The sequence below is a fragment of the Bison bison genome, unplaced genomic scaffold, assembly GCF_000754665.1.
Source record: "Bison bison bison isolate TAMUID 2011002044 unplaced genomic scaffold, Bison_UMD1.0 scf7180017864267, whole genome shotgun sequence".
NCBI classification, from domain to species: domain Eukaryota; kingdom Metazoa; phylum Chordata; class Mammalia; order Artiodactyla; family Bovidae; genus Bison; species Bison bison.
In genome coordinates, this window is record NW_011494839.1 from 2,855,791 (window position 1) to 2,882,269 (window position 26,479).

At 38.6% G+C, this 26,479-nt stretch overlaps 1 protein-coding gene across 2 annotated transcripts; it reads left to right on the plus strand.

Moving 5' to 3' along the window:
• ARMC1 (armadillo repeat containing 1) lies at positions 1-25,038 on the plus strand. Of its 2 annotated transcripts, XM_010848483.1 has the most exons (7): positions 1-189; positions 5,190-5,411; positions 7,796-7,887; positions 16,395-16,584; positions 21,591-21,707; positions 21,794-21,868; positions 22,867-25,038. In XM_010848483.1, the coding sequence occupies exons 2-7, from the start codon at positions 5,229-5,231 to the stop codon at positions 23,056-23,058; spliced, it is 849 nt and encodes a 282-aa protein (XP_010846785.1). In that variant the 5' UTR covers positions 1-189; positions 5,190-5,228; the 3' UTR covers positions 23,059-25,038. The 2 variants fall into 2 exon arrangements, with proteins under 2 accessions (XP_010846785.1, XP_010846786.1); XM_010848484.1 differs by lacking the exons at positions 1-189; positions 16,395-16,584 and having other exon boundaries at positions 5,345-5,411.
• The last annotated feature ends 1,441 nt before the right edge of the window (positions 25,039-26,479 follow it).

Consider the following 26,479-nt stretch of genomic DNA (forward strand, 5'->3'; position numbering starts at 1 on the left):
GGAGGTGGTTGGGTCATGAGGGAGAGCCCGTAGAGCCTTTCCCCGCCAGCGTCCTCGCTTCGAGGCTTCAGAAGTCAGCTTGGTCGTTTGTCGTCCCTGACCCTGTCACGCGCCTCTGGGTTCCCCTACCTCATCGTCGATGTGGCCCTAATGGTGCTGCAGGCCGTGGATTCCTAGAGCGCTGGAGTGGTATGTAGTGTCTGGGGAAGGCAGACAAAGCGGTGGGGCCGGGAAGGCCGCAGAATGCGGGCCCCTGCACCCAGGCGGCGAATCTTCCGGGGCGGGGGTGCTCTGCCCACCTTCACATCAGTCAGGACCCAGCAGTGCGTCCCTTCAGGTTCTGTAAAGTGTCGTGCTCCCACGACACTTTCCCAGTGAAAATGATAGCTTTGTTCACTTCCTCTCCGTTTGCATGCCAATTTTTACAAACCCTAGTTTAATTATTATGACTATTTGACCGTAGCAGCATTAATGGGTGTCTTCGTCACTTCATCTCTCCAGGTAATTCTTTGGGAACTTTGCATTAGTTTTGTGCCCACGCTCGTCTATTAGGGGCAGAAAGAAGGAAGTGGTTGTGTTCGGCTTCATTCAGGCAAGCCCAGTGTTCATTTCTCTGTATTTTAAAAGCTGTTCTTGGGGGCACTTGTGCATACAAGCAGCTCCTTTCGTGTGTGTACCCTAACACTTGACCTTATAGAATCCCCACAGAATCAAATATTATTCTTGTTTGGTAATTGCTGGTACTCATCACCACGCGAAGTTCTTATTCTCTTTGAACCTGACGACCACTCAGGATTATTATGAGAGGAAGCTGAGGCTCAAAGGTAGTAACCCAGCCTCTCGAATAGTTAGTTAGGTGGTAACAGGCAAAGCCAGATCTGATGTCAATGTCTAGGTTATTAAAAAACAAACACACTTAGCTGAATGTGGATTTAGGGTGTGGGTGTGTTTCTTCCACAGTTCTGTGTATTTATATTTAACTTTGCATATGAGAGTCAAATACATCGTCGAGTTGAGTGGTACACCTTGGCTGAAAGAAAAGACAGTCTTTCAGGCAGCTGCCTAGCTACAGGTGCTTCACATTATCACCTAATTCCTGTTTTTTTTTTTTTTTTTGTGGTTCCCTGACTAGAAGGATAGAACTGACCTGGGAGAAATACGGATCTCAGGCCTCACCCCACCTACTGAATTGGCTTTTTTAAACATGGGGATCAGAGTGCTTGTTAAAGTTTGGGGTGCATTCATTGTCTTATGATGATTTGTTTGTCCTAATTGAACAAAATGAGAGAAAGGAAAAGGTATGCCTTGTGCCATTTCCTACCTTTTCCTGGGCAGATCCTAATTTTTGCCATCTCTTTATCAGTGGACTGATATGGTTGAAAGTCTTAACTCTTCTGATTTTTTTGTTCATCTCAAAGGAACAGGGGAGGCTCACTGAAACTGAATCATTCCCACCGAGTGGTTCTCTAAGTACTCTTTAGATGAGAATGGAGGGTTCAGGTTCCAAGGCCAGTGTTGTACACCAAAGGCCATCACCCAGCATATTTGGTTCTTAAATGTGGTTCCTGGACCTTTGGTCCAATGGTTGGTTCTGCAGTTTTGGTTTTTGGATGCAGTTTGTGCTGGTGACAGCACATAAAGCTCATTCCTAAGCTGATTTGTAAACAGGGATGTTCATGCTGTTGATAATAGAAGCACCTAAGAGGCAAACTCTTTAATCTTATGTGTATTCAGTCTATAGCTTTAAAAAAAAAAGAAATTATTTTTTAAATTGTTGAAGTAACTGTATTTTCATTTTGAGAAAACTATCTGCCAAGTACTATCCTGTTAAGGCCTTGTTTTCTCCGAGTCTTATATTTTGCATCTGCTTGCAAGCTTCAGAAATTTACCTTCTCAAATTTTTTTCTGGGGTATGATATTTTAAAATATGTTAAGAGTTAAAGATCCTTAGCACTGGTTTAAAGTTGCTTAGAAGTTATGCCAGTACTATTTTTTGAATAACTGTATTTTTTAAAATTGATTTTTGACTCATTGTAACATAAAACCATTATTTTTGTTGAGCATTTAGAGTGTGCTTGAGTACTCTGAGCCTTTTAGTGTGTACTGTTATTTCACTTGGACAATATAGCATTTAAGAGCTGTTGTGATTAATTTTCATTTTACATATGAAGAAACTGAGACAGAGAGTTTAAGTGATCAGCCTAAAATCACATTTAACAATGGGTGGAGCCTGGGTATTGACTCACATAGAACCTTCAATTGGGTGTATAAACAGCTTTCTTGGGAGCAATATCTCTTGACCACCGCCCCTCCAGCCCCTGCTATGGCTTTACTCTATATCTTTGTGTATTTCAATACTTTCGAGGGCTATGGCTGTTTATTACTTTCCCTCTTCCCGCCCTCGCCGGTCCCCGAATAACTTGAGTAGGCTTTCTGGAGTTGTAGAATAATTTTGTTCCCAGCCCACCTCCTCCACTGGCACTGTTTTTGGAATTAGCATTAAACTAACTCATTAATTTGTGGTAAGTATTTACACCTTTATATTCCTCCTAATAAGAAATACATTGTGTAATTTGGTTAATGGAAGTTCCTATTTTTAACTTTCTGGATCTGTGAAGATTATTCCTTGATATATTGTATTTTGGCTTGTATGTTTATCGTGTTACGTTACCTAGAAATCTTGTTTACTTTTGTGGGGAAAAAAAGGTATGCTGGGTTTCAAAGGAATGTATGGGAAGTGGAAAGACCTGACCAGTTTAGGAGATAGTTATTGTTCAGTTGCTCAGTCATGTCCGACTCTGACCCCATGGACTGCAGCACACCAGGCTTGCCTGTCCTTCACTATCTCCCAGAGTTTGCTCAAACTCGTGTCCTTTGAGTCAGTGATACTATCCAACCATCTCATCCTCTGTCACCCCCTTCTCTTCCTGCCTTCAGTCTTTCCCAGCATCAGGGACTTTTGCAGTGATTTGGCTCTTGGTGGCCAAACTATAGGAGTTTCAGCTTCAGCAACAGTGCTTCCATTGAACATTCAGGATTGATTTTCCTTAGGATTGACTGGTTTGATCTCCATGTTGTCCAAGGGACTCTTGAGAGTCTTCTCTAGTGCCATAGTTCGAAAGCATCAATTCTTTGGCGCTTAGCCTACTTTATGGTTCAGTTTTCACATCCGTACATGACTACTGGAAAAACGATAGCTTTGACTAGATGTGCCTTTGTTGACCAAGTGATGTCTCTGTTTTTTAATACACTGTCTAGGTTTGTCATAGATTTTCTCCCAAGGAGCAAGAGTCTTAATTTCATGGCTGCAGTCACTGTCCACAGTGAATTTGGAGCCCAAGAAAATAAAGTGTGTCTCTGTTTCCATTGTTTCCCTATCTGTTTGCCATGAAATGTTGGGACTGGATGGCATGATCTTAGTTTTTGAATGTTTTAAGCCAGCTTTTTCACTCTCTTCTTTCACCTTCATCAAGAAGCTCTTTTAGTTCCTCTTTGCTCTCTGCCATTAATATGGTACCATCTGCATATCTGAGGTTATTGATATTTCTCCAGGCAGTCCTGATTCCAGCTTGGTTTTCATCAAGCCGAGATAAGATTTTAGCTCAGTTCTATAAGTAGCTTTTGTCACCTGGGGCAAATTATTTAAATTCTCGGAGACTGTTTCCTTATCTATCAAATGAATGACCTCACCTCAGATTCTGTTTCATTTTTCTTAGTATGGTCCACCCAGGGATGGACAGTTGTGCTTGGATTTGGTTCAGATTCACCCTAATCTCCCAGGGCTTCCCTTGGGGCTCAGCTGGTAAAGAATCTGCCTGCAATGCAGGAGCCCAGGGTTCAAAACTTGGGCTGGGAAGATCCCCTGGAGAAGGAAATGGCAACCCATTCCAGTATTCTTGCCTGGAGAATCCCATGGATGGAGGAGCCTGGCAGGCTACAGTCTATGGGGTCGAAAAGAGTTGGACACGACTGAGCGACTTTCACTTTGACTCTGATCTCCCAAATGGCACTGTTGTGAGGCACAGGGCAAGGTACCCTTCTTGGTTTCTGTGTTTATGACCTTCTTTGACTCTCTTCTTTCCTTAGAGGATTTTATCTGCTGTAATCTTAGTAAGCTTGGTTTTGTTCACAGATGAATTAGAAAACAAGCTGTCAGCTAGCAGCTTTTCCCTGAGACACTTAGGCTCCAGTAGTATCCTAGAGGAAGAAAACACTGGCAGTGTTACACTTTGCGAAGTGTTTTCAGTTGCTGTTTTGTCTGACTGTTTGTGACCCCATGGACTGCAGCATGCCAGGGCCTGGAAAATCCCATGGGCGGAGGAGCCTTGTAGGCTGCAGTCCATGGGGTCCCGAATAGTTGGACATGACTAAGCGACTTGACTTTCACTTTTCACTTTCATGCATTGGAGAAGGAAATGGCAACCCACTCCAGTGTTCTTGCCTGGAGAATCCCAGGGACGGGGGAGCCTGGTGGGCTGCCGTCTATGGGGTTGCACAGAGTCGGACACGACTGAAGTGACTTAGCAGCAGCAGCAGCAGGCTCCTCTGTCTGCAACTATCTCTCTGAGTTTGCTGAAATTCATGTCCATTGAGTTGGTGATGCCATCCAACTGGGTCATCTGCTGTCCCCTTCTCCTCTTGCTCTCAGTCTTTGCCAGCATCAGGGTCTTTTCCAATGAATCGGCTCTTCACATCAGGTGGCCAAAGTATTGGAGCTTTAGCGTCAGCAGCTGTCCTTGCAGTGAATATTCAGGTTGATTTTCTTTAGGGTTGACTGGTTTGATCTCCTTGCAGTCCAAGGGACTCTCAAGAGTCTTCTCCAGCACCAGAGTTTGAAAGCATCAGTTCTTCGGTGCTCCTTGAGAAGTTAGCAAGGGTTATAAACTTGAACTGTAAAGATTTTATTGTGACTTTGATGTTAAAATATATATTGCTAAAAAAGAATTTATTGGAATCATGAAGATGATATATGTTCTTTAAACATTGTGCACATATAAATAACTTTTTTAAAGTTAGCCTGTCTTATGTTCATTTGACTGTTCCCAGACTGTGGAATTTCTAGTTCTTAAGTTTTTTGTATGGTTTAGATACATCTATTTCTTTCTGAAGGTGTTGTGATTCTCATGGTTTAATAAATGCTGTAAAACAGCTCAGTAGCCTGGAAATGATTTTTCCAACCATTTCTACAGAACTTCAGAAGATTTTTGTCCACGTGTATGGCATAGAAGATGAATTCGTCATCCTCCACCATGAATGAGGAACCTGATGCTCTCTCTGTAGTTAACCAGCTCCGAGACCTAGCCGCAGATCCTTTAAACCGACGAGCCATTGTCCAGGATCAGGGATGTCTGCCCGGCCTTATTTTATTTATGGACCATCCCAACCCCCCTGTTGTCCACTCAGCTTTGCTCGTAAGTTGCCTACAGTAATTTTACTCTCAGTATATAATTTTGCAGTTAAAGAAAATTTGGAAAAATAGCAGATGACATGGTAAGAAGTTAAAAGTGTAGAGCAGATACTAGTGTGACTATATTTCTGTATGTGCAAACATGAATGTGTATAGTCCTCTTATACAAATGGTAAGATACAATATTGGTTTTACTCTGGGCACAAATGGTAGCATAGTACCTGCATGGAATGTTCTGCAACTTCCTTTTTTCAAGGAAGAGGAAGAAATCTTAAGGATTATATCAATACAGAAAGATACTCAAAGAGGCACTTATGTTTTGTTTTTGTTTTGTAACAACTTTAAGATTAAATCACAGACCTTGCAATTTACCTACTTAGAGTGTACAGTGTGGTGGGTTTTAGTGTATTCGTAGTTGCAGCCATCACCACAATTAATTCTAGAATGTTTTCATCTTGTTGGAAAGAAGCTCTACTCTTTCTCTATTGTTCCTCAGCCCCTACGCCCTTTCCCTAAACAGCCACGACTGTCTGTTGTTTTCTATTTGCAGATGTCTCTGGCAAAAGTGCGTATATATTTTCTATATAAATAGAATCATATAATATGTGGTCTTCGTGACTTGTTTCTTTCACTGAGCATAATGTTTTCAGGGTTCATCCACATTGTACTATGTGTCAATACTTCATTCTTTTTTTTTTTTTTCAAGTTTTCCCATTTTTTAAAATCAGCTTTTGGCTGCACTGGTCTTTCTTTGCTGAGCATGGACTTTCTCTAGTTGCAGCAGGTGGGGGCTCCTCTCCAGTAGCAGGGTCTGGAGGGGAGTGCCAGAACTGCTGTCCCTGTAGAGTCGGGCACACCACCTTGCCAGGTGGATGTATTTACCAAATCAGAAACTCTGAATCTCCTTTTTCAGGACTTTTTATAGAGCTCAATTTCCATCCTCCCCCTACCTCCCAGATCATTGTGTGTGTGCTAAGTCGCCTCAGTTGTGTGACACAACTATAGACTATAGCCCACCAGGCTCCTCTGTCCATGGGATTCTCCAGGCAAGAATACTGGAATGGGTTGCCATGCCCTTCTCCAGGAGATCTTCCTGATCTAGGGATCAATCCTGTGTCTCTTATGCCTCCTGCATTGGCAGGCGGGTTCTTTACCACTAGTACCACCTGGGAAGCCCAGGTTGGTGGGTGGGGCTGAAAACTGCCACCCTCTAGTCATTTGGTCTTTCTAGTGACTAGTCCCAGCCTGAGGCCATCAAGGGGCCCCAGCTTCCCTTACTTCTTCCACATAAACTCAACCAAGTGTGGTCTAAGGATCTCCTCAAACTCCTGTTGGAAAATTCCAAGGCTTTTAGGAGCTCTGTGCCAGGAACTAGATAAAGACCAAAGGTATATTTTTAAATTATATTGTTCTACCCTAACCTCCCCAACTCTGCTCTCTGCCTGCCTAACTGGGCAAGACCACCGGCTTTCACTGGGCTCCCCTCCCCTAGTGCAAGTAAAAATCCAGGTAAAAGGAGTTATAGGAAAGATAGGAGATTGCAGTCAGAGCCAGGTTGCTGGGCTTGTGATTTCACGGATGGTACCATTCCTGGTGATGACCAGGCACTTTGGAGATGTTGTGGAGAGGACCGGTAGGAAATGTGAAGGTCAGTGGAGTGACAGGGCCCTTTTGGATGGTGTAGTCCACAGAGGTATTCCCCTGCGACTCAGGTACTGAACTCTGCAGCACATGATGAGAGAGGAGGAGGTCTGTAGAACAGCCCAGTCCCCCAAGAATCAGCACTTGAAGGAAATGTGCAAAAATGTACTTCAAATCTTAAGAGAGAAGCATCCTAGAAAAGTGAAATTCACAAAATAGAAATCTGTGAGAGTGAGTTCATGTTTGGCTTTTCAGTTAAAAGCAGAAAAAAAAAAAAGACATTTTAAAAGTGAATTATAAAGCTAGAAACCACCCATTCCATAAAGGGGGTTGTATGTTTTGTCCCTCTTGGTAGTTTCTTTTAATTAATATGTAAAAAGCACCTAGAGAAATGATGGCTACTGGGACTGCTTTCTGAAATTAATTAATGGAATTTAGTTCCTTGTATCTTTGTTAGGATGAAGTGAAAATAAAACCGGAACATCCTGATTTTGACCTTAAAGATAAGTTGGGAACTTTTGTTTCTAAGAGCAGATTCAGCTCCGTCAGCTCAGAATTATTTTTTTTCCCCTAGAGGACTGCTCTGATGATCACATTTAAAGAAGAGTTTCCAAACACTTCAAAACCAATTGCTTCTAAAAACAAAAACCTATTTTTCACTTTCTTTCCTCTTGCAGTCAGTGAGCACAGGGTTTCACTTTAAATTGTCCGGACATGTGAATTAACTTATTCCTGTTTTTGCTGTAGGCTCTTCGATACTTGGCAGAGTGCCGTGCCAACCGAGAAAAGATGAAAGGAGAGCTGGGAATGATGTTAAGCTTGCAAAATGTTATACAGAAGTAAGTACAGTAGGTAGTGTCTCCTAGGGGGGTAGAGAAGTGGATCGTGTTATTTTACTGAAATTGGTATTCTAAAATGAAGGCATAGCTTTGTAGGTTATGTGGGTTATATGTCAAAAACTGTTCTGATGGGCAATGTTCTGTTTATTCTTAAACATGGATATTAACAGTAGTCCTTATGAAAATGCTTAGATTTTATTTAAAATGTTGATAACACATTGTGCTTATGAATATTGTTTCTTCTAAGAAGAGAAAGTCCTACCTTGTATGAGGTTTTGTGAAATATTTATTGATTTGCTAGTAGAGCAACACAGTGACATTTGAAAATATTTGAAAATATGCAGTGTTATAGTACATAATTCTTCTGTTACTCCATCTAAGTCTTACTCAAAAGAACCTTGATCTGTATCATGACTGAAGGGGCTTTAGGTGAGATTTTCCTTAGCATCATTGAGAGGTCTCTTAGAGATTGAGAACCATTAAATCTTTTTTTTAACTTAATTAGCTGTACCAGGTCTTAGTTGTAGCATGTAAACTCTTCAGTTGTGATAATGTGAACGCTCTTGTTTGCAGCATATGAGATCTAGTTTCCTGACTAGGGATTGAACCCCAGCCCCCTGCACTAGGGTGTGGAGTCTTAGCCACTGGACCTCCAGAGAATTCTCAGAGCCATTTAATTTGAATTTTAGCAAATGGGTGTTTTTTTAAGTATACCTTTCATCTTACAAAGATTTTCATATTCATCATCTTATTTTGCTATTTGAAGTGTGTTAGATAAATTTTATGGGTAAGAAAATTACAGAGAGGTCAAGTTTTCTATCTGTAGGCCTTCAGCTGTGTTGCCTCTGGGGATGTCCGGTTCTCAGGCCTCACCGATTTCCTTGTAAAAGGATAGAAATTGAAGTGTTTTGATACTTCTACTGTGTCTGAAAGCAAAAAAACTATGTTTTCTGAGGCTTTATCTTAGTTTACTTTGTATCTTGATCTTACCTAAGACATGATTGTCTTTAAGATATAGTAGGTAACCATTTAATTTACTGGCTTTGAAAATTTGCAATTTCTTTGGCTTGAGCGTTCACAAAATTTCTGTAATGCTCACAAAATATCTGTAATTCCCAAAGACTATTAAATTATATCTGTGGCGAATCTTCCAAACTGACTTCCAAGAAACTATTTTTTTTCTTAGTGTTCTTGGCTTCTAGATAAATTTTATTTTATTAATAGTTTTGTTTTTAATCGAGCTACACTGATAGGCCCCTTGATCTTTGATAATGACAAGTTAGAACCTGAAGGGTTTTTTTTTTTTAATCCAGATGATCAGTTAGAAATAAATATTAGAAAATATTGACTGGGATTAATTTTATTAATCATTGCCCTTGATTTGAGGTCAGAGTGCTTGAGGATTCAGTGGGATATCTGTGTAGAAATGCTCTGTAAATTCTAAAGTGTTATATAAAATACGAGGTTGCATTATTCTTGTTCCTAGTGGGCTTTAATGCCATATAATTAATTATTTTTAACTGGCATACTCTTTGTGAAACAGTGAAAGGATTAAGTGTAATACGAATGCTTCTGTACGATTATTTTATTCACATAATGAACTTAAGATTGTGTATTCTTTTAACAGGTTTGTTTATTGAAGCTGAAAATACATGGTACAAATTTTAAAAATGTAAGAAATGAAAATTTCTGTTTATTAAAATATACTTCAAATTTGAATTTTAGAGCAAATTTTAGAGGCACCATAGATTTAACCTATAACAGTTTCTTAGCTTGGTTGGCTAAGGTTGTGATACATATATATGTATGTGTGTATATGTAAATGAGAGATCCATCTGTAACATAGTAGGGAGACTATTAGTGTATATATTTTTTATAAACATTTATTTGGCTTCATTGAGACTTAGTTTGTGGCCTGCAGGATCTTTAATGAACTCTTACTTGCAGAAAAATGGGATCTAGTTCCCTGGCCGGGGATCAGTATCTGGGAGTGCTGAGTCTTAGCCGCTGGACCACCAGGGAAGTCCCTACTAGTGTCTTTATAGGAGAAGAGTTGTGTCAGCTCAGGTCGTTACCTTGCAGTATCTTCTGGGAGGAGAAGGGGGTGACAGAGAATGAGATGGTTGGATGGCATCATCAACTGAATGGATGTGAGTTTGCGCAAACTTCGGGAGCTGATGAAGGACAGGGGAAGTGTGCTGCAGTCCATGGGGTGGCAGAGTCAGATATGATTGAGCGACTAAACAACAACAAATCATCTGGGAGGGAGATCTTGAGATGGAGTTAGAACTGGAAGAGCTTACTATGAGATAGGGTCTGTAAAGATAGAAGGGAATGAAGAAGGATCGGACTGTTTTCTTTAGACTACAACACAGACCTGACCTCTGTTAAAGGAAAGTGAAGAGGAAACTGAATGGGACAAGGAGAGTGTCAGACTGCAGTGCAGATCTGACAGAAAACTCTGGAGGGAGGTACAAAGCCAGGGTCACCCTGTAGATGAGTCTTGCCCTGGGCAGAACTAGCCAGGCCCTAGTGCGCCCATTGCTTGGGTCTCCCAGGGAGGGATCAGGCCTTGGATTGTGTGGTGTGCCAGATCTCAGGGCCACTGTTACTGGCGGCTCTACCACTCTGCTTCGTACAGCCGAAGGGCAGGTTCCTTAAAGGGAGATCCAAGGTGTGTCTTCATGGTTGCTACAAGCTTTCAAAAAGCTATTTTTAATACAAATAAAGTATACTTTTTTGGACAGGGTGGTGATCCTTGCTGGCTCCTTCAGTAGTAAAATGAACGCACATTCATTGCATACTCCATTATAATTTGGTCCTCTTCCCCTCAAAAGTAGAAATACAATGTAATAATTTTTATATATGTTTTTCAGCTCCTTTGGCCAGTGGAGATCACAGATTTGAAGGTTGCCTTTTGGAGAAGGAAATGGCAACCCACTCTAGTACTCTTGCCTAGAAAATTCCATGGATGGAGGAGCCTGGTGGGCTACAGTCCATGGAGTCGCAAAGAGTCGGACACGACTGAGCGACTTCACTTCACTTTAAAGCTTTTTAAAAGTCACCTCTGTTTACTGAAATAATCATTTTAGAAGTTTATCAGTGAATGTTATCAGAAGGCTGATAAAACTGTGTGTTTTGGCCTGTCAGCATGTAAGGCTGTGAAGTATTAGAATCAGGTTTTGGTTCAGCATGTTTCACTGTGTTGTAAACTATCTCATGGCTTGGACATGATTTTCTCTTTTTTTAAAGAAATTGAATTGCTCTGGCTTTTTATTTGCTCATTTACTTTTTTCTTTTGGGTACTTGTGTTAAATATTCTTAAGAAATCAAAATGAAAAGGTTTTATCATATAGAGCAGGGTAAGTTTTATATATACATAATTATTTCTGTCCCAGGCTTTTCCTAGTTGTGGTGTGTGCAGGCTTCTCACTGTGGAGCACCAGCTCTAGGCATCGGAGCCTCAGTAGTTGCAGTCATGGGCTTGTGGGGCTGGTTGCTCCGAGGCATGTGGAATCTATTCAGAGCAGGGATTGAAACTGCGTCCCTTACATTGGCAGGGGGGTTCTTAACCACTGGACCACCAGGGAAGCTCACTCTCCCATTCTTACCTAGATCATCTTGGTGAGCCATAGCACAGGAACACATATAATATAGATATCCTAATTGTTTTCAGTGATGTGGCTGCTCTGTGACATCCAGGCAGTCAGGGTGGAATTCAGATCAGTTTCTCTCTGTTGAGCAATACTGAGTTAGGAGGAGATTGAGCTGTGATTCTGTGAATCTGTGCAACTCAGGAAGCGGCAGAAGGATCTCCTCATATCCCAGTAAGACCCTGCAGAATAGAGATCTTTTGTGGCAAGCTGCTACTTCATAATTGACTGAAGAGGAATCCTCTCTTAAGTGATCAAAGTAAAAACCAGAAATCAGAAGAAGGTGGGGAGAGTAGAGGTTGTTCTTACCATGAGAATCAGGGAGGAATGTTTTATAAAATAGAGAAAATTATACATCTTATAATTTCTGTCCTTTAATCACCAAAATTATATTTTGCTACAGAATTTTGTGGAGATTTTAACATGTTACTCAAAAGCAGGTTTGACTTGTGTTTAGGTCACTTTGGTGCTTAGAGATAAGCAGTTGGATTGACTTCAGTCATTGTTGTGTTCAGTTCTTCAGTTGTGAAGAGAATTTTAAGTTCTCTGTCACTCAAAATGAATCTGGTATTGTGTTCTAATTTTAATTCTCCATAAATGAAAGCTCAATTGTTAGTGGTTAGAACTTGTTTACATTTTATTTTTATTTTTTTAATTAAAAAATCGTTTTTACATTTTATTTTTAACCCTGAATCTCTGTGAAGAAAATTTTCAGAATATCAGTTTAGGGGAACATCTAAATTCCGTTTAAAACATTTGTTAATTAGTATTTCAGGAGTAATACTTCTTCTGATAGAAGATGCATTTTATAAAAGCATGTGTGAATATCTCACATGAAATATGCTATAAGTAAGTCACTTTAATAAAATGTGGCATTTCAACTTCATAGTATCTCATTTCATCTGGAGAACTTCCTAAAATTCTAGATTTTGAAACAGTGCCATAGTAATGGTGGACTGTCCTTGCTAAAATCTTGGATGAAAAATATATGCTTCATTTCTTTATGCTTTTTCTTTTGTTTTCTTTCTTTTTTTAATATGATTAAAAAAATCATATTTTTTTGTTTTTTTTTGCTAAAATTTTAGCTAAAATTTTGCTAAAATCTTGGATGAAAAATATATATGCTTCATTTCTTTATGCTTTTTCTTTTGTTTTCTTTCTTTTTTTAATATGATTAAAAAAATCAATTAAATGGGGAGGGAGGAGGGAGGAGGGTTCAGAATGGGGAACACATGAGAAATAAAGGAATAAAAAATTAAAAAAAAAAAATCAATTAAAAAAAATTGAACAGGACAGTTGAACGAGATTCATGGTTCACTTTTTGTTTTCTTGTGATTTTTGAAAATGCTACTGCATTTTGCCTTGATTTTTATGTTACTTGTATAGAACAGAGGTTGGCAAATTTTTCCTAAAAAAAGAAAAACAAACCAGATAGTGGTTATTTTAGGCTTCGTTGGGCTCACAGTCTGTGTTGAGGTACTCACCTCTGCCCTTGTGAGTCAAAACAGCCAGAGATGATACATAAATGATGGGCTGTTGCCTTAGGGTCGTAGTTTTCCTGCCTTTGGACTTCATTGTTAATAAACAGAGCTGTTGACTTTCTTCTTAGAAGCCTTAATTTAGGATTGTTTCTGCATCGAAATAAGATAGAGGATGGTTTTCTGAGTTGCATGAATATTACAAGAACACTTTTTCTTAGTGAGCAACACAGGAAAAAAACAGTAAAACCAACTCCTAAAGGAAAAGTTGTGAAGTTTTTCCAAAGATGATAGCAAGCCTTCTAATACTGAAATAGTATTTTCATTGCTTTCATGAAGTGTATGAAAGTCTTATCTGGCTTTTATAGGTAATATAAAATGTTATTTGCAGCATCAAATCATCTGAATTGCTGTTTATGATCAATAAGGAAATATATCCAAAATGAACATTATTTTTGATATATAATAAAGATCAGAGTTCACCTTTCAATGTTTTATGAGTAACATTTTGAGTGTTTTCAATATAGATAACTGTTTAGAAAAAGTGGTGAAGGATCAGTATATTTCATTATGGAATAGTAGATTACTGAGAGCAGAATTCCAATTATTTGAAGAGTTTTTCAAGATGGTCTTTTTCTTGGATGTCAGATTTTAAAGACTGAAGAACTAAACCCAGGGCATTAATCAGCTCTTTCAGTTTTCACTTGTCTAAAAGATTATGGCAATTAATACTTGTTTAATTATACAGTCTTCTTACATTTATGGCCAAATGTACCACATAAATCTAGACTTCTTGTACTTGAATGTTTTAAATCATAGTATTTGAATAGTAATTTTTTTTTTAAGACTAAATTACTTACTTCCAAATCTGTAGATGATCTTGACTTCTTTCTGGTTTTAAAAGCATTTTTTAAAAATAAGGGGAAAAAAGGAAATTATTTATAATTTATTGAACAGCAACATACATATAGATATTTGTGATACTTTATATACTGCCCAGATCAAGAAGTAACTTAATTTTTACTTCATTTTTGCTTATATATTTTTGCAGAGTTCATTTTGCCTAAGACAAAATTTTACTCTGTTTTAAGAGTGTCTCTTAAACTGTGTCTCTTGAGACTGTGTCTGAAGAAACAGTCTATATAACTGTTTTATAGGAAGCGCAGCAATAAAATTAGTCCTATGAGGTATACTTTTAACATGCTTTGAAACAAAGTGAGACCATCATGTGGATTTTACCATATTATTCTTTTAAAATCTTTTGCTTTTAAGTAGATAGGAATTGAAAAATCTTCCAGAAAGGAATTTATTACTGTATGAAAATGATGAAACTTGGAACTATGAAATAAAGGAAGTTAAAAATAGTGGTGGTGGGAGTATTTATTTTATATCAGCTTCTCAAAGGGGTTAGTAGACCCATTTGTTTAAGAACTAGTGCTATCTAGTTCTAGTTCCTATTCTGCAGAACAGAAAGATAATAATTTGATATTAGTCTTTTAAAGGTTTGGTCACTACTGGTTGGTTAGGAAGCACATAAAAAAGTTCTAGAATAGTGTGTGTTTAAAAAGTTTTATGAGAAACATCATTAGATAATCTATTACATGTCATGATGATTCTTTTATTTGATGTAAATGTGTTAAAAACAGTATTCATAGTAGAGAGGAAAGACTTTTAAAAAAATTTTTTTAATTCATGGTGCTTCTTACCCATGTCCTTGTACTTTTTACAACTTCTGGTTGGCTGGTATTCAGAATACCTCACAACTGCAGTGACCTGTGAAACAGCTATCAGAAAAGTGCTGAGACATCTCCTAAAAAAAGTCCTGAGACATGTCCTAAAAAAATAGTCCTTTTGATAGTTTCCTGGAATACAAAGCCAAAATCATTCAAGGTAATTGATCTCTGTGGTCAACAGTAGCCCAGAAAAACCCTTGGTATGGTAAGTTGGGGGCCCAGAAAACTGCCAGAGAAGCACCCCAGGAGTTGATGGTCTGTGTAGCTGGAGTGTGTACAGTCTGAATATCAGGGATGAAGTATTCCCGCTCATCCAGTAAACAAATAGATTACGCAGAATATTGTTAGGCTCTGTGGAAGGGATGGCGAGAATATATCCCTATTCTTGAAGAGAAATGGAAAATTTTGATCAGTAGTGTTAAGTACAAGCATAGTACTTTGAATGCAGAGGAATGAATATGGGTGTTGGGGTGAAGAGGCTTCACAAAGAAGACTGTGGTTGAGCTGAGCCTTCAAGGATACAGTCAAGGTGAAGCTTTTCTGGCTGATGTTGGTAAAGCTGAAAGGGGACAGATTGTAAAATCCTTGGGATGCATGTTACAGGGTTTGAAGTCAAGTGAAATGAAAGTTGCTCAGTTGTGTCCGAGTCTTTGTGACCCCATGGTCTATATATAGTCCATGGAATTCTCCAAGCCATAATACTGAAGTGGGTAGCCTTTCCCTTCTCCAGGGGATCTTCCCAACCCAGGGATCGAACCCAGGTCTCCTGCATTACAGGTGGATTCTTCACCAGCTGAGCCACAAGGGAAGACCCCGTAATTGCCCAGGTATAGGTGAAATGAGGATTATTTTCTTAGTTATGTGTACTTATTGTTTATTCAATTAAACTAATAAGAACCATTAAACCTGTGCTTCCAGTTATGGTAACCACTTGCAGTGTGTGGCTATTTAATTAAAAGTAAATAAAATTGTTTAGTTTTGCTTGCCACATTTCAAGTCCTCAGTAACCACAAGTGGTGAGTGGACATTTCTATCAATGTCAAAAGTTTTGTTGGACAGAACGGCACTAGGCATTTATGTGAGGAACCATAATAGGATTGAAAATTTTATGAAAACTATTGCCTGAGTTGTGGTTTAACGATACGTACTTGCTTTGTAAAAGGTACATAAAAACGTAAATTGAGAAATGGTGTTTGTTTTTACTCACAATCCCTGTATTGAAATAACTAATATAAATGATCCTCTCCTATTTTGCTTTTTCCTTTTGGATTTTTATGTGTTATATTTTTTTGGAAGTTAAACTGAGTGTTGAATGTTAGTGTTCATCCAGGGACATGTTATATCCTGATTTTTTTTAGTTGATTTCCTATTTAATTAATGATTTCTTTAAATGTGCTTTTATACCACTGTAGTGATGAGTTTTAAATATTGATGAACCATGGGTTTAAATTGAAACTAGAAGACTATTATAGACTAGATGCTTTTTCTGCATTACTGATTATTCTGGGATTCACCAGTATTTCTTTCAGATTGAACAAAGCATCAGAATGAAGAAAACAAGGTTTTGCAAAGTTAAGGAATAAAATTACAGAATCAGTAGAAGTGACAAGACTACTTTGCCAATTTACGTGTTTCTTTTCAAGGTCTACAACTCCAGGGGAAACAAAACTGCTAGCCTCTGAAATCTATGACATTCTTCAATCTTCCAATATGGCAGATGGGGATAGTTTCAATGAAATGAATTCACGTCGAAGGAAAGCTCAGTTTTTTCTGGGAACTACAAACAAACGTGCCAAAACAGTGGTTTTGCATATAGATGGTCTTGATGATACGGTAAGAATTGTATAAACACATGATTCATAACATGGGAGAGAGAACTCATGTTAACTGGTTACCTCAGTATCACCTGCTAACAATCTTCAAGAATAAGTCCCAATACCAGTATTTTATTCTGAAAATGAGGGGCATTTTATGCTTAAGGGGTCAATTAATCAAATATGTATACCCTAAGAATATGACTTCAAAATACGTGAAGCAAAAACTGACAAAAATGTAAGGAGAGATAACCAAGCTCCAACTAGAGCTGGAGATTTGAATACTACTCCCCCAATGAATAAAACAAGTATACAGAGAATCATTAGGAACATTCAGTTCAGTTGCTCAGTCGTGTCTGACTCAGTCTTGTGACCCCGTGACAGCACGCCAGGCCTCCCTGTCCATCACCAACTCCCAGAGTTCACTCAAACTCATGTCCATCGAGTCGGTGATGCCATCCAGCCATCTCATCCTCTGTCGTCCCCTTCTCCTCCTGCCCCCAATCCCTCCCAGCATCAGAGTCTTTTCCAGTGAGTCAACTCTTTGCATGAGGTGGCCAAAGTGCTGGCGTTTCAGCTGTAGCATCATTTCCTTCCAAATAACACCTAGGGCTGATCTCCTTTAGAATGGACTGGTTGGATCTCCTTGCAGTCCAAGGGACTCTCAAGAGTCTTCTCCAACACCACAGTTCAAAAGCATCAATTCTTCGGCGCTCAGCTTTCTTCACAGTCCAACTCTCATATCCATACATGACCACTGGAAAAACCATAGCCTTGACTAGATGGACCTTTGTTGGCAAAGTAATGTTTCTGTTTTTCAATATGCTATCTAGGTTGGACATAACCTTCCTTGCAAGGAGTAAGCGTCTTTTAATTTCATGGCTGCAGTCACCATCTGCAGTGATTTTGGAGCCCAGAAAAATAAAGTCTGACACTGTTTCCACTGTTTCCCCTGTTTCCCCATCTATTTGCCATGAAGTGATGGGACCAGATGCCGTGATCTTAGTTTTCTGAATGTTGAGCTTTAAGCCAACTTTTTCAGTCTCCTCTTTCACTTTCATCAAGAGGCTTTTGAGTTCCTCTTCACTTTCTGCCATGAGGGTGGTGTCATCTGCATATCTGAGGTTATTGATATTTCTCCCGGCAACCTTGATTCCAGCTTGTGCTTCATCCAGCCCAGTGTTTCTCATGATGTACTCTGCATATAAGTTAAATAAGCAGGGTGACAGTATACAGCCTTGATGTTCTCCTTTTCCTATTTGGAACCAGTCTGTTCCATGTCCAGTTCTAACTGTTGCTTCCTGACCTGCATATAGGTTTCTCAAGAGGCAGGTCAGGTGGTCTGGTATTCCCATCTCTTTCAGAATTTTCCACAGTTCATTGTGATCCACACAGTGAAAGTCTTTGGCATAGTCAATAAAGCAGAAATAGATGTTTTTCTGGAACTCTTGGTTTTTCCATGATCCAGTGGATGTTGGCAATTTTATCTCTGGTTCCTCTGCCTTTTCTAAAACCAGCTTGAACGTCTGGAAGTTCACAGTTCACATATTGCTGGAGCCTGGCTTGGAGAATTTTGAGCATTACTTTACTAGTGTGTGAGATGAATGCATTTAGGAACATAGAAGACTCAGCTCTAACAACCAATCTAACCTAATTGATATTTATAGAAAACCCTACTCAGCAGCAAGATAGTATTTCTTCTTCTCATGTGCACATGAAACAATGATGAAAACAGTCCATATTGTGTCCCCTAAAACAAGTCTTAAAAGAATTAGAACCAAGCAAAGTATATTCCTTGCTCACAACAAAAAGCAAGTTAGAAATCAATCACAGGAAGATATCTGGAAAATCCCCCAAATATTTTAGAAATTTAACATGTTTCTAAAATAATCCATGGATCAATGAATAAATGAAAGGAGAAACTTGGAAGTATTTTGAACTAAATAAAAATGGAAATGCAGTGTCAGAATTTGAGGGAAGCAGCTAAAGCAGAGTTTAGAAAGGAAATCATTAGCACCAGATGAATATTATATACAAAAAGGAAAAGGCCTCAGTGACTGAAGCTTCTACCTTAAGAAGCTAGAAAAAGAGCAAAGTAAATCCAAAGTAAGCAGAAGAAACAAAAAAAGCAGAAATCAGTGAAATGGAAAACCATAGAGAAAAATTGGTGAAACCAAAAGCTGATCTTAGACATGATCAATTAAATTGATAAACCTCATTTCTTATCATGAATAAGAGAGGTCACAAATTTATCAATGTCAGAAGTGAAGGAACATTGTTATAGATCCTTTAATATAGACATTGAAAGGAAAATAAGTGAATATTTTGAATAACTTTGTCAATAAATTTGATAATACAGATGAAACAGGAAGATTTCTTGAAAGATGGATTGCCAAAGCTCACTTAAAAAGAGATGGATAACCTAAATGAATAGCTCTGTGTCTATCAAAGAAATTGACTTTGCAGTTAAAAACCTTCCTATAAAGACATTCTGGTCTCAATGTCTTCATTGGTGAATTCTATTAATACCAGACGTTTAAGGAAAAAGTAATACTAGTTATACAGTTTTTTAAAGTACTGTATAGTAGTTGTACACTGTTGATTTTTCTCAACTCTTTCTACCTTGTCGGCTTTTAATATTAGGTGCTCAAGGTTGATTGTAGTGTGTATCTTCTATTTGTGTCTATTTTTCACATGGACAGGCACTCTGTAGTTGGACCTTGCTTTTTAAATTTTAATTCTAAAAATTTCTACCTTTGATCAGGAGTGCTGGGGTCATTCACCATTCATATGATTATTGATGTGTGTTTGTGTGTGTGTTAATCGCTTCAGTCACCTCAGTCGTATCCAACTGTTTGCACCCCTTTGGACTGTAGCCTGCCAGCTCCTCTGTCCGTGGGATTCTCCAGACAAGAATACTGGAGTGAGTTGCCATGCCCTCCTCCAGGGGATCTTCCCGACCCAGGGATTGAACCGATGTCTCTTCGGTCTCCTGCATTGGCAGGCAGGTTCTTTACCACTAGTGCCACCTAGGAAGCCTGATTATTGCCGTTAGCACTCACTCCTCCTGGCCCCTGGTAACCACTGATCTACTTCTGTGTCTATGGATTTTCCTCTCCTGGACATTTCATGTAAGTGGAATGATACAGGATGTGGCCTTTCATGTCACGCTTTCTGTTCGCGTGATGTCGTCAGGGTTCATCCCTGTTGTATCATGTCAGTGCATCATTCCTCTTTATAATATTGCATTGTAAGGGTGTATGGCATTTTGCTTATTAATTCATCAATTGATGGAAATTTGGCTTATTTCCACCTTTTGTCTTTGTGAATGATTCTGCTGTGAACGTTCATGTACGAGTTTTTGTGTCAATAAATGTTTTCAATTCTCTTGGGTATGTTCCTAAGGGTAGAATTGCTGGATAATATGGGAGCTTTATGTTTAGCTTTTTGAGCAACTGCCAGACTTTTCCACGATGGCTGCTCCATTTTACACTCTCTCATCAGCAATGTATGAGGAATCCAGTTTCTCCACATCCTTGCCAACATTTATTTTCCATTGTTAAAAAAAAGCTATTCTAAAGGGTGTGAAGTGGTATTTTATTGTGCTTTTGATTTGCATTTCCCTAATAACAATGGTGCTATCTTTTCGTGTGCCTATTCGCTGTTTTTAGTGGTTGACTATACCACTAAGTAGTGTTTAGTGTTTATTGTGTGCATCTTTATCACAGATTTTCTCTTTTGGAAAAATGTTCATTCTCTGCCCAATTTTTAAAAAAAATTTGTCTTTCTATTTTTGAGTTCTGTTAATATCATGTATTATTATATCAGGTTTATTTTTGTATATTGACCAACACTCTTCATTCCTAATTGAATGAAGTTCCTAATTGGTCATGGTGCAAAATCTTTAATATGGTTCTAGAATCAGTTTGCTGGTGTTTTGTTGAGGTATTTTGCATCTGTATTCATAGAGGATATTGGTTTGTAGTCTTTTTTTTTTCCTATGTGCTGTCTTTGTCTGGTTTTGGTATCAGTGTTATCCTGGCTTCATAAAATGAGTTGGGAAATGTCTGGTTGTGAAGGGTTGGTGTTGATCTTTAAACATTTGGTAGAATTCACCAGTAAAGCCATGTGGTTCTGGGCTTTTCTTTGTGGAAAATGTTCTGATTATAAATTCAGTCTCTTTAATTGTTCTGTAGTCCATTCATATTTTCTTGTCACTTTACAGTTTTTTTTTAGATTTTTAAGGAATCTATCGTTTTGTTGAGGTTATCTAATGTGTTAGGCATACAGTTGTTCATAGTGTTTACATATCCTTTTTTTGGTAAAGTTGGTCATAATTTATCCTCTTTTATTCCTGTTTTTAGTAATTTGAGTCTTCTTTCTTTTCTTGGTCAGTCTAGCTAAAGTTTTATCAAGCTTTGTTACTCTTTCTGAAGAACCAACTTGTGATTTCATTGATTTTTCTCTCTCTCCCCTCCCATTCTCTGTTTTTTCCCCTACTCTAATCTTTATATTTCTTTCCTCTGTTTGCTTTGGGTTTAATTTGCTCTTCTCTTGTTTCCTAGAATGGAATATTAAGTAATTGGTTTGCGATTTTGTTTTATTTTAATGTCATTATTATAGCTATAAATTTCCCTCTAGGCACTACTACTGTCTCTGCATCCCGTCAGATTTGGTATGTGGTGTTTCATATTACTGATCTGAAAGTATTTCCTAATTTATTTGGTGATTACTTGTTTGACCCATTGGTTATTTAGGAGTTTAATTTCCATATATTTCTGAATTTTTCAAATTTCCTTCTGTTAAGGCCCATGTCTACCCCTTCTGCAAAGACCCTCAAGTTTTCCTAAACTTAACTAAAATACCACCCTATATGTGCCTTCAAATATGCGACTGTAGAATTGAAATAGGGATGTTTACTTTCCCTGTTCCTTCCTTTCCCCCTAGAGTTAATAGTTCATTGTTTGGTTTATTGCCATTCATTATTTTGCACATTTTAATAACAGTTTGCCTTTACTTTTTCAGTCCCGGAGAAACCTGTGTGAAGAGGCCTTGTTAAAAATTAAAGGCGTTATTAGCTTTACTTTTCAAATGGCTGTTCAGAGATGTGTGGTGCGAATCCGTTCAGATCTTAAAGCAGAGGTTGGTATCTCAAATGGCTAAATACGCTTGAGGTTATGGGTAAACACATCCATGTTCAAAAGTGTTGTCTTTTTATCCTGGCCTAGGCTTTGGCATCAGCAATAGCATCAACCAAGGTTATGAAGGCTCAGCAAGTTGTGAAGAGTGAAAGTGGAGAAGAGGTAAAAGCTCTGTTTAGTTTGCTTTCTGCTTGACTCTTTCTCGACTATTCCTTGGGGCTGGCAGATGGCTAGTATTTCTAGACAAATAGCTGCTGAGCATGTAGGAATGTGGCAGAGTCAGATTATCTTGGTGTTTCTTGGTTCACAGTTAATACTTCTAGAAATATGGAGAGATATTTTGTAGATTTCAGACTATTCTTGATGTCAGTGGAGGTGTCTTGATGATTGTATGTGGAAGGAAAGGATGTGTGGTTTCTTTGCATTGGTTTTTATTTTTTATTTATTTTTTTGCATTGGTTTTTAAATACTTTCTAAACTTAATTGATTTTGCCAATCTAAAAACATTAAGATCCAGTCCCATCATTGGGCAAGTATATACAGTGAAAATCTTTGCCTCTTGCTACTTTTCACTAGCTTTGTGATAAGGGAAAAGATTCTTTAGTTCACTTGAGTTCCCAAAAAAAGGAGGTTCATTGACCCTTTAGGGGCCCACTGCAGCCAGATACTTGTTTTTGTCATCTTGAAACTGACAGAAGTGTTAATCACTCAGTCGTGTCTGACTCTTTGCAACCCCATGAACTGTATAGCCCCCCAGGCTCCTCTGTCCATGGGATTCTCCAGGAAGGAATACTGGAGTGGGTAGGCATTCCCTTTTCCAGGGAATTTTCCCAACCCAGGGATCGAACCCAAGTCTCCTGCATCTCCTGCACTGCAGGCAGATTCTTTACCATCTGAGACACCACAGAAGTTGAATATTTATTCCTGGAGCCTCAGGAGAAAAGCGTGAGGATTTTCATTTGCAGTTCTTCCTTCTGTGCCTACATAGTGCTCTTTAATTGGACTTACCTTCAGACAACAAGAAGATACTTTTTAAAGGAATGTATCCTCTGAGAATATGGTGATGAGAGCGAGAAGTAAAGTTGACTTACAGTGTGTGACATGCACTTCCATCAGTTAGGTCGATTTTGTAATAACTCTTCATGTGTTCTCTGTATCAGATGCTGGTCCCATTCCAGGACACGCCTGTGGAGGTAGAACAGAACACGGAGCTGCCTGACTACCTGCCTGAGGATGAGAGTCCCACGAAGGAGCAGGACAAGGCGGTGTCCCGGGTGGGCTCCCACCCGGAGGGTGGAGCTAGCTGGCTGAGCACAGCTGCAAACTTTTTATCCAGGTCATTCTACTGGTGACTTCCCTTTGGGGCTTAAGGACTGTATAAGCGAACAAGGGGCCAGTTTTCCATCGTCGTGGTGAACTGTCAAGTGCAATTTGCAATAAGTTATCATGAAAAGTTTCTAGATCCCATGATTGAGAATGCTGCATTTTACATTCTACTGGACATTTTACCCCAGTAAGTGGTAAAAGGGACAGAGGCGACAGGTGGAGTTGCTTTGTTGATGAAGGTATTTTGGTTTTATTGTCCTTTGTTTAATTGCCTCACTTCTTTAAAAAAAAAAAAAAAAAAAAAAGGGTCCACTGTTAAACCAAACATGTATTTGTGCAGCTTTACATTTTATTTGACACGAAGCACGTGATTAGGAAAACTCGTTTTCTCAAGCTTCAGGACCTAGAAGAGAATTTTTTTTTCTTTTTAGCTCAAGTTGTGCATGAAGTACTGAACACTTTTCTCTGCCTTTTCTCTTGAAAGATACTTGCTTTGGTACTCTTCACTGAAAGTGGAAAGCATTTCTCGTTACTCCCCTTTTGTGCCTTTTTTTAATTTTGCCAACCATGTTTATGGACAAGACGTTACCAATGACATTTTGTGAATCAAAACGTATTCTTTGGAACGTAGCAGTCCCCCTAAGACTACAACTCTGAAAACTTTGCAGTCTTACTTGTTAGAAGTTTTTAAAGGTTAACACAAAATCAGTCAAGAAGGGAACATGTGTATCAGCAAAGTGTTAGTGGAGACTATTTGGGACCAAATGTGGTTCTAGTTGAGTACTTCCTGTTCAGTCTGGTTTATATCAGCTCTTGAGAATGATGTCCACCCTAATATTGGGAGTGACTATGAATGGTTTCTAGGCCTTACTTTGTGATTACACACTATCCCCTCCTAGGGGGAAAAAATTAGCGAAGAACTGACAGACTTGAAAAAAGAAAAATGGAATGCCTATAATGCCATAGTGCTCCTTGGTAGAGTCCAACTTAAAACTTGTTTGGCAGATGCCTGTTCAGTAGGTGTTTCCTTATATTGCCTTTTGTGAGCTTATTATGAACACGTAGTTTCTATTGAATGAAAAGACTCCAGTTACTGCTTATAAAGAAATAAAGCCAGCATTTGTCTGTCCACTAGGTTCTTATGTTCAGCCAGGAAAAAAAAAAAAACAGCACTTCAGTGAAGATAAGATAAATAAATACAAATATATATACATATATATATTTTTGGTAGATAAGAGCTAATTACATATATGTAACGCTTTAATAAATTTCTGAAAATACTTGGCAACTAAAAATTTTCTTTGGGAAAACCCACTGACTCCAGATAAATTTTAATGCTAAATGATTAAAAACTGAAGGAGGAATAGGAGGAAACTGAAACTTTTTTTCGTCCACGTTATAGAGCTGCTATTTTATTACTTGGAGAATGTGATGTGAAAATTGGACCCTGGAGGGTGTCCTTGCATTTTCATTGCTTCTCTTTCAGAGAAAAAACTAAAAGCATCCAGTGTCACTGGAGAAAAAATAGTTCACCAACAAGAATCTTGAGTTTAGGGATATTGTGACCTTATGGAGGGAGCGGTGCTGAGGGTGTGGAGAGTGATTACTCTTTTCATCTGGGCTCTGAGTTCAGGTGATGCACACAACTGAACATATAAGCTTTCAGGGCATGTGTTGCTCTAAATGCATATTACATCTTGCTGCCAGACCAGATGTGTTCAAAACAAAACAAAACAACAAAACCACCTCCTTTCTATAGCCATTGAAACAAAGTTTACTGTTCTAACCAGTTTGTATTTTATTTTGCATTGCCACACATCTGCTTATTTAAGAAACAACATCCCTTCGGTAGTAATGGTTCAGCACAAGTAGGTATTACAGCTTGATGTGTGTGTTCTAATTCCCAGTGTTCTTTGATTCCAGGTCTTATAGAGCAGTTAAGGCAACTGTAATGGCATTTTTTGGAAATATATTGTAAAATAATAAAAGGTGATATAATTAAAATTGAATGGATGTTGCATTCGTGTGGTATAAGCATTACTGATTACTCCAAAGCCTGTTTGTATTCACAATGCCTGGCACCTTCTCCTGGCACTCTGCAGGTGTGTTACCTGACTAATTCCCGGGCATCTTCCATTCATCTCCTTTTCAGCAGCACACCTGCCTTTTCCTGCATTTGGATCAGTGCTCCTGTCATATATGCATTGTAGCGTGTGTCACATTAGATTAAAATGGTATGTACCAGTGTCTCTCCCCTTTGAGAACCAAGAACGTCCATAGCGGTACCTGGCTAGTATTTAGTGCTCAAATATTTATTTAAGAATGAACAAAGAACTTTTCAAATCAGTAAAACTAAATGGAAGGTACTGTTTAACTCATTGGGCAAACAGGAAAAATGTCAGGCTGTATTTTTTTTCTTTTCTGGCTGTTGCTTCTGACAGATTAATGTTAGGCACATTTCTTCATTTTATTTTGTTATTTGGTTTTTAATTTTTAATCGGGAGAGGAGTGTAATGCTTTGTTGAAGTTAAAATTAACGTATCTTGATTTTTGTATTCTTACAGAATTATTCTAGAAGAATGTTAAATATAATAGTGATACAAGTATAAGATGAAATTCTTGTTGTTTAGTCAGTAAGTCATGTCCAATTCTTTGCTACCCCATGGACTATAGCCCACCAGGCTCCTCTGTCTGTGGGATTTCCCAGACAAAAAACTGGAGTGGGTATCATTTCCTTCCCCAGCGGATCTTCCCAACCCAGGGATTGAACCCGTGTCTCCTGCATTGCAGGCAGATTCTTTATTGCTGAGGCACCAGGTTAACATGATTCTTTTCTTGTCCTTGATTCTCAAGTGAAACATCATACATTAAAAAATTTTTTAAACATTTCTAGCTTTTTAAAAATTGGAGGATAATTGCTTTTCAATATTGTGTTTCAACAAAGTGAATCAGCTATAAGTATACATATATTCCCTTTTGATTCTGATCACACTTTATGTGACTTTTTTTTTTTTTTTTTGAGGCTAAATCCTCAGCTGTTTTTGTCTAAATGTTGTCCCTTGAAGAACTCACCTCTTGTCTCCATGTCCCTTTGTGTGGATACCTTCTCAGTCTCCCTTTATCATCACCTGAGACTCCCCTCTCCTTTGCTGTCTCTATCTAATGTACAGTCTGAGAATTTTTATCCCTCTTAGAACTGAGTTCACGGTAGGCATGCAGTCAGTTTCACAGAAACTAGTCCTGTGCCAGACACTGCACTCTGTGCTTTACAGATATTTGCTCATTTAATCCTTAACATGTATGAGGCAGGTAGTTATGTCTCCATGTTATAGATGGGTGAAAATGAGACAGAAACTGAGTCTTAGTTTTAGTTGTAAACTAATAACTCATTAGTCCCGGGTCACAGAACTTGTAATCAGTGAAGCCGGGACTAGACCGGGTGGCCTG

Bases quoted from the DNA above. Each gene is read 5' to 3' on its own strand.
- ARMC1 (XM_010848483.1), top strand. From the start codon at position 5,229: ATGAATTCGTCATCCTCCACCATGAATGAGGAACCTGATGCTCTCTCT. The intron at 7,888-16,394 runs GTAAGTACAGTA...TTTCTTTTCAAG, and splicing joins TTGCAAAATGTTATACAGAA to GTCTACAACTCCAGGGGAAA. The intron at 21,708-21,793 runs GTTGGTATCTCA...ATCCTGGCCTAG, and splicing joins GTTCAGATCTTAAAGCAGAG to GCTTTGGCATCAGCAATAGC.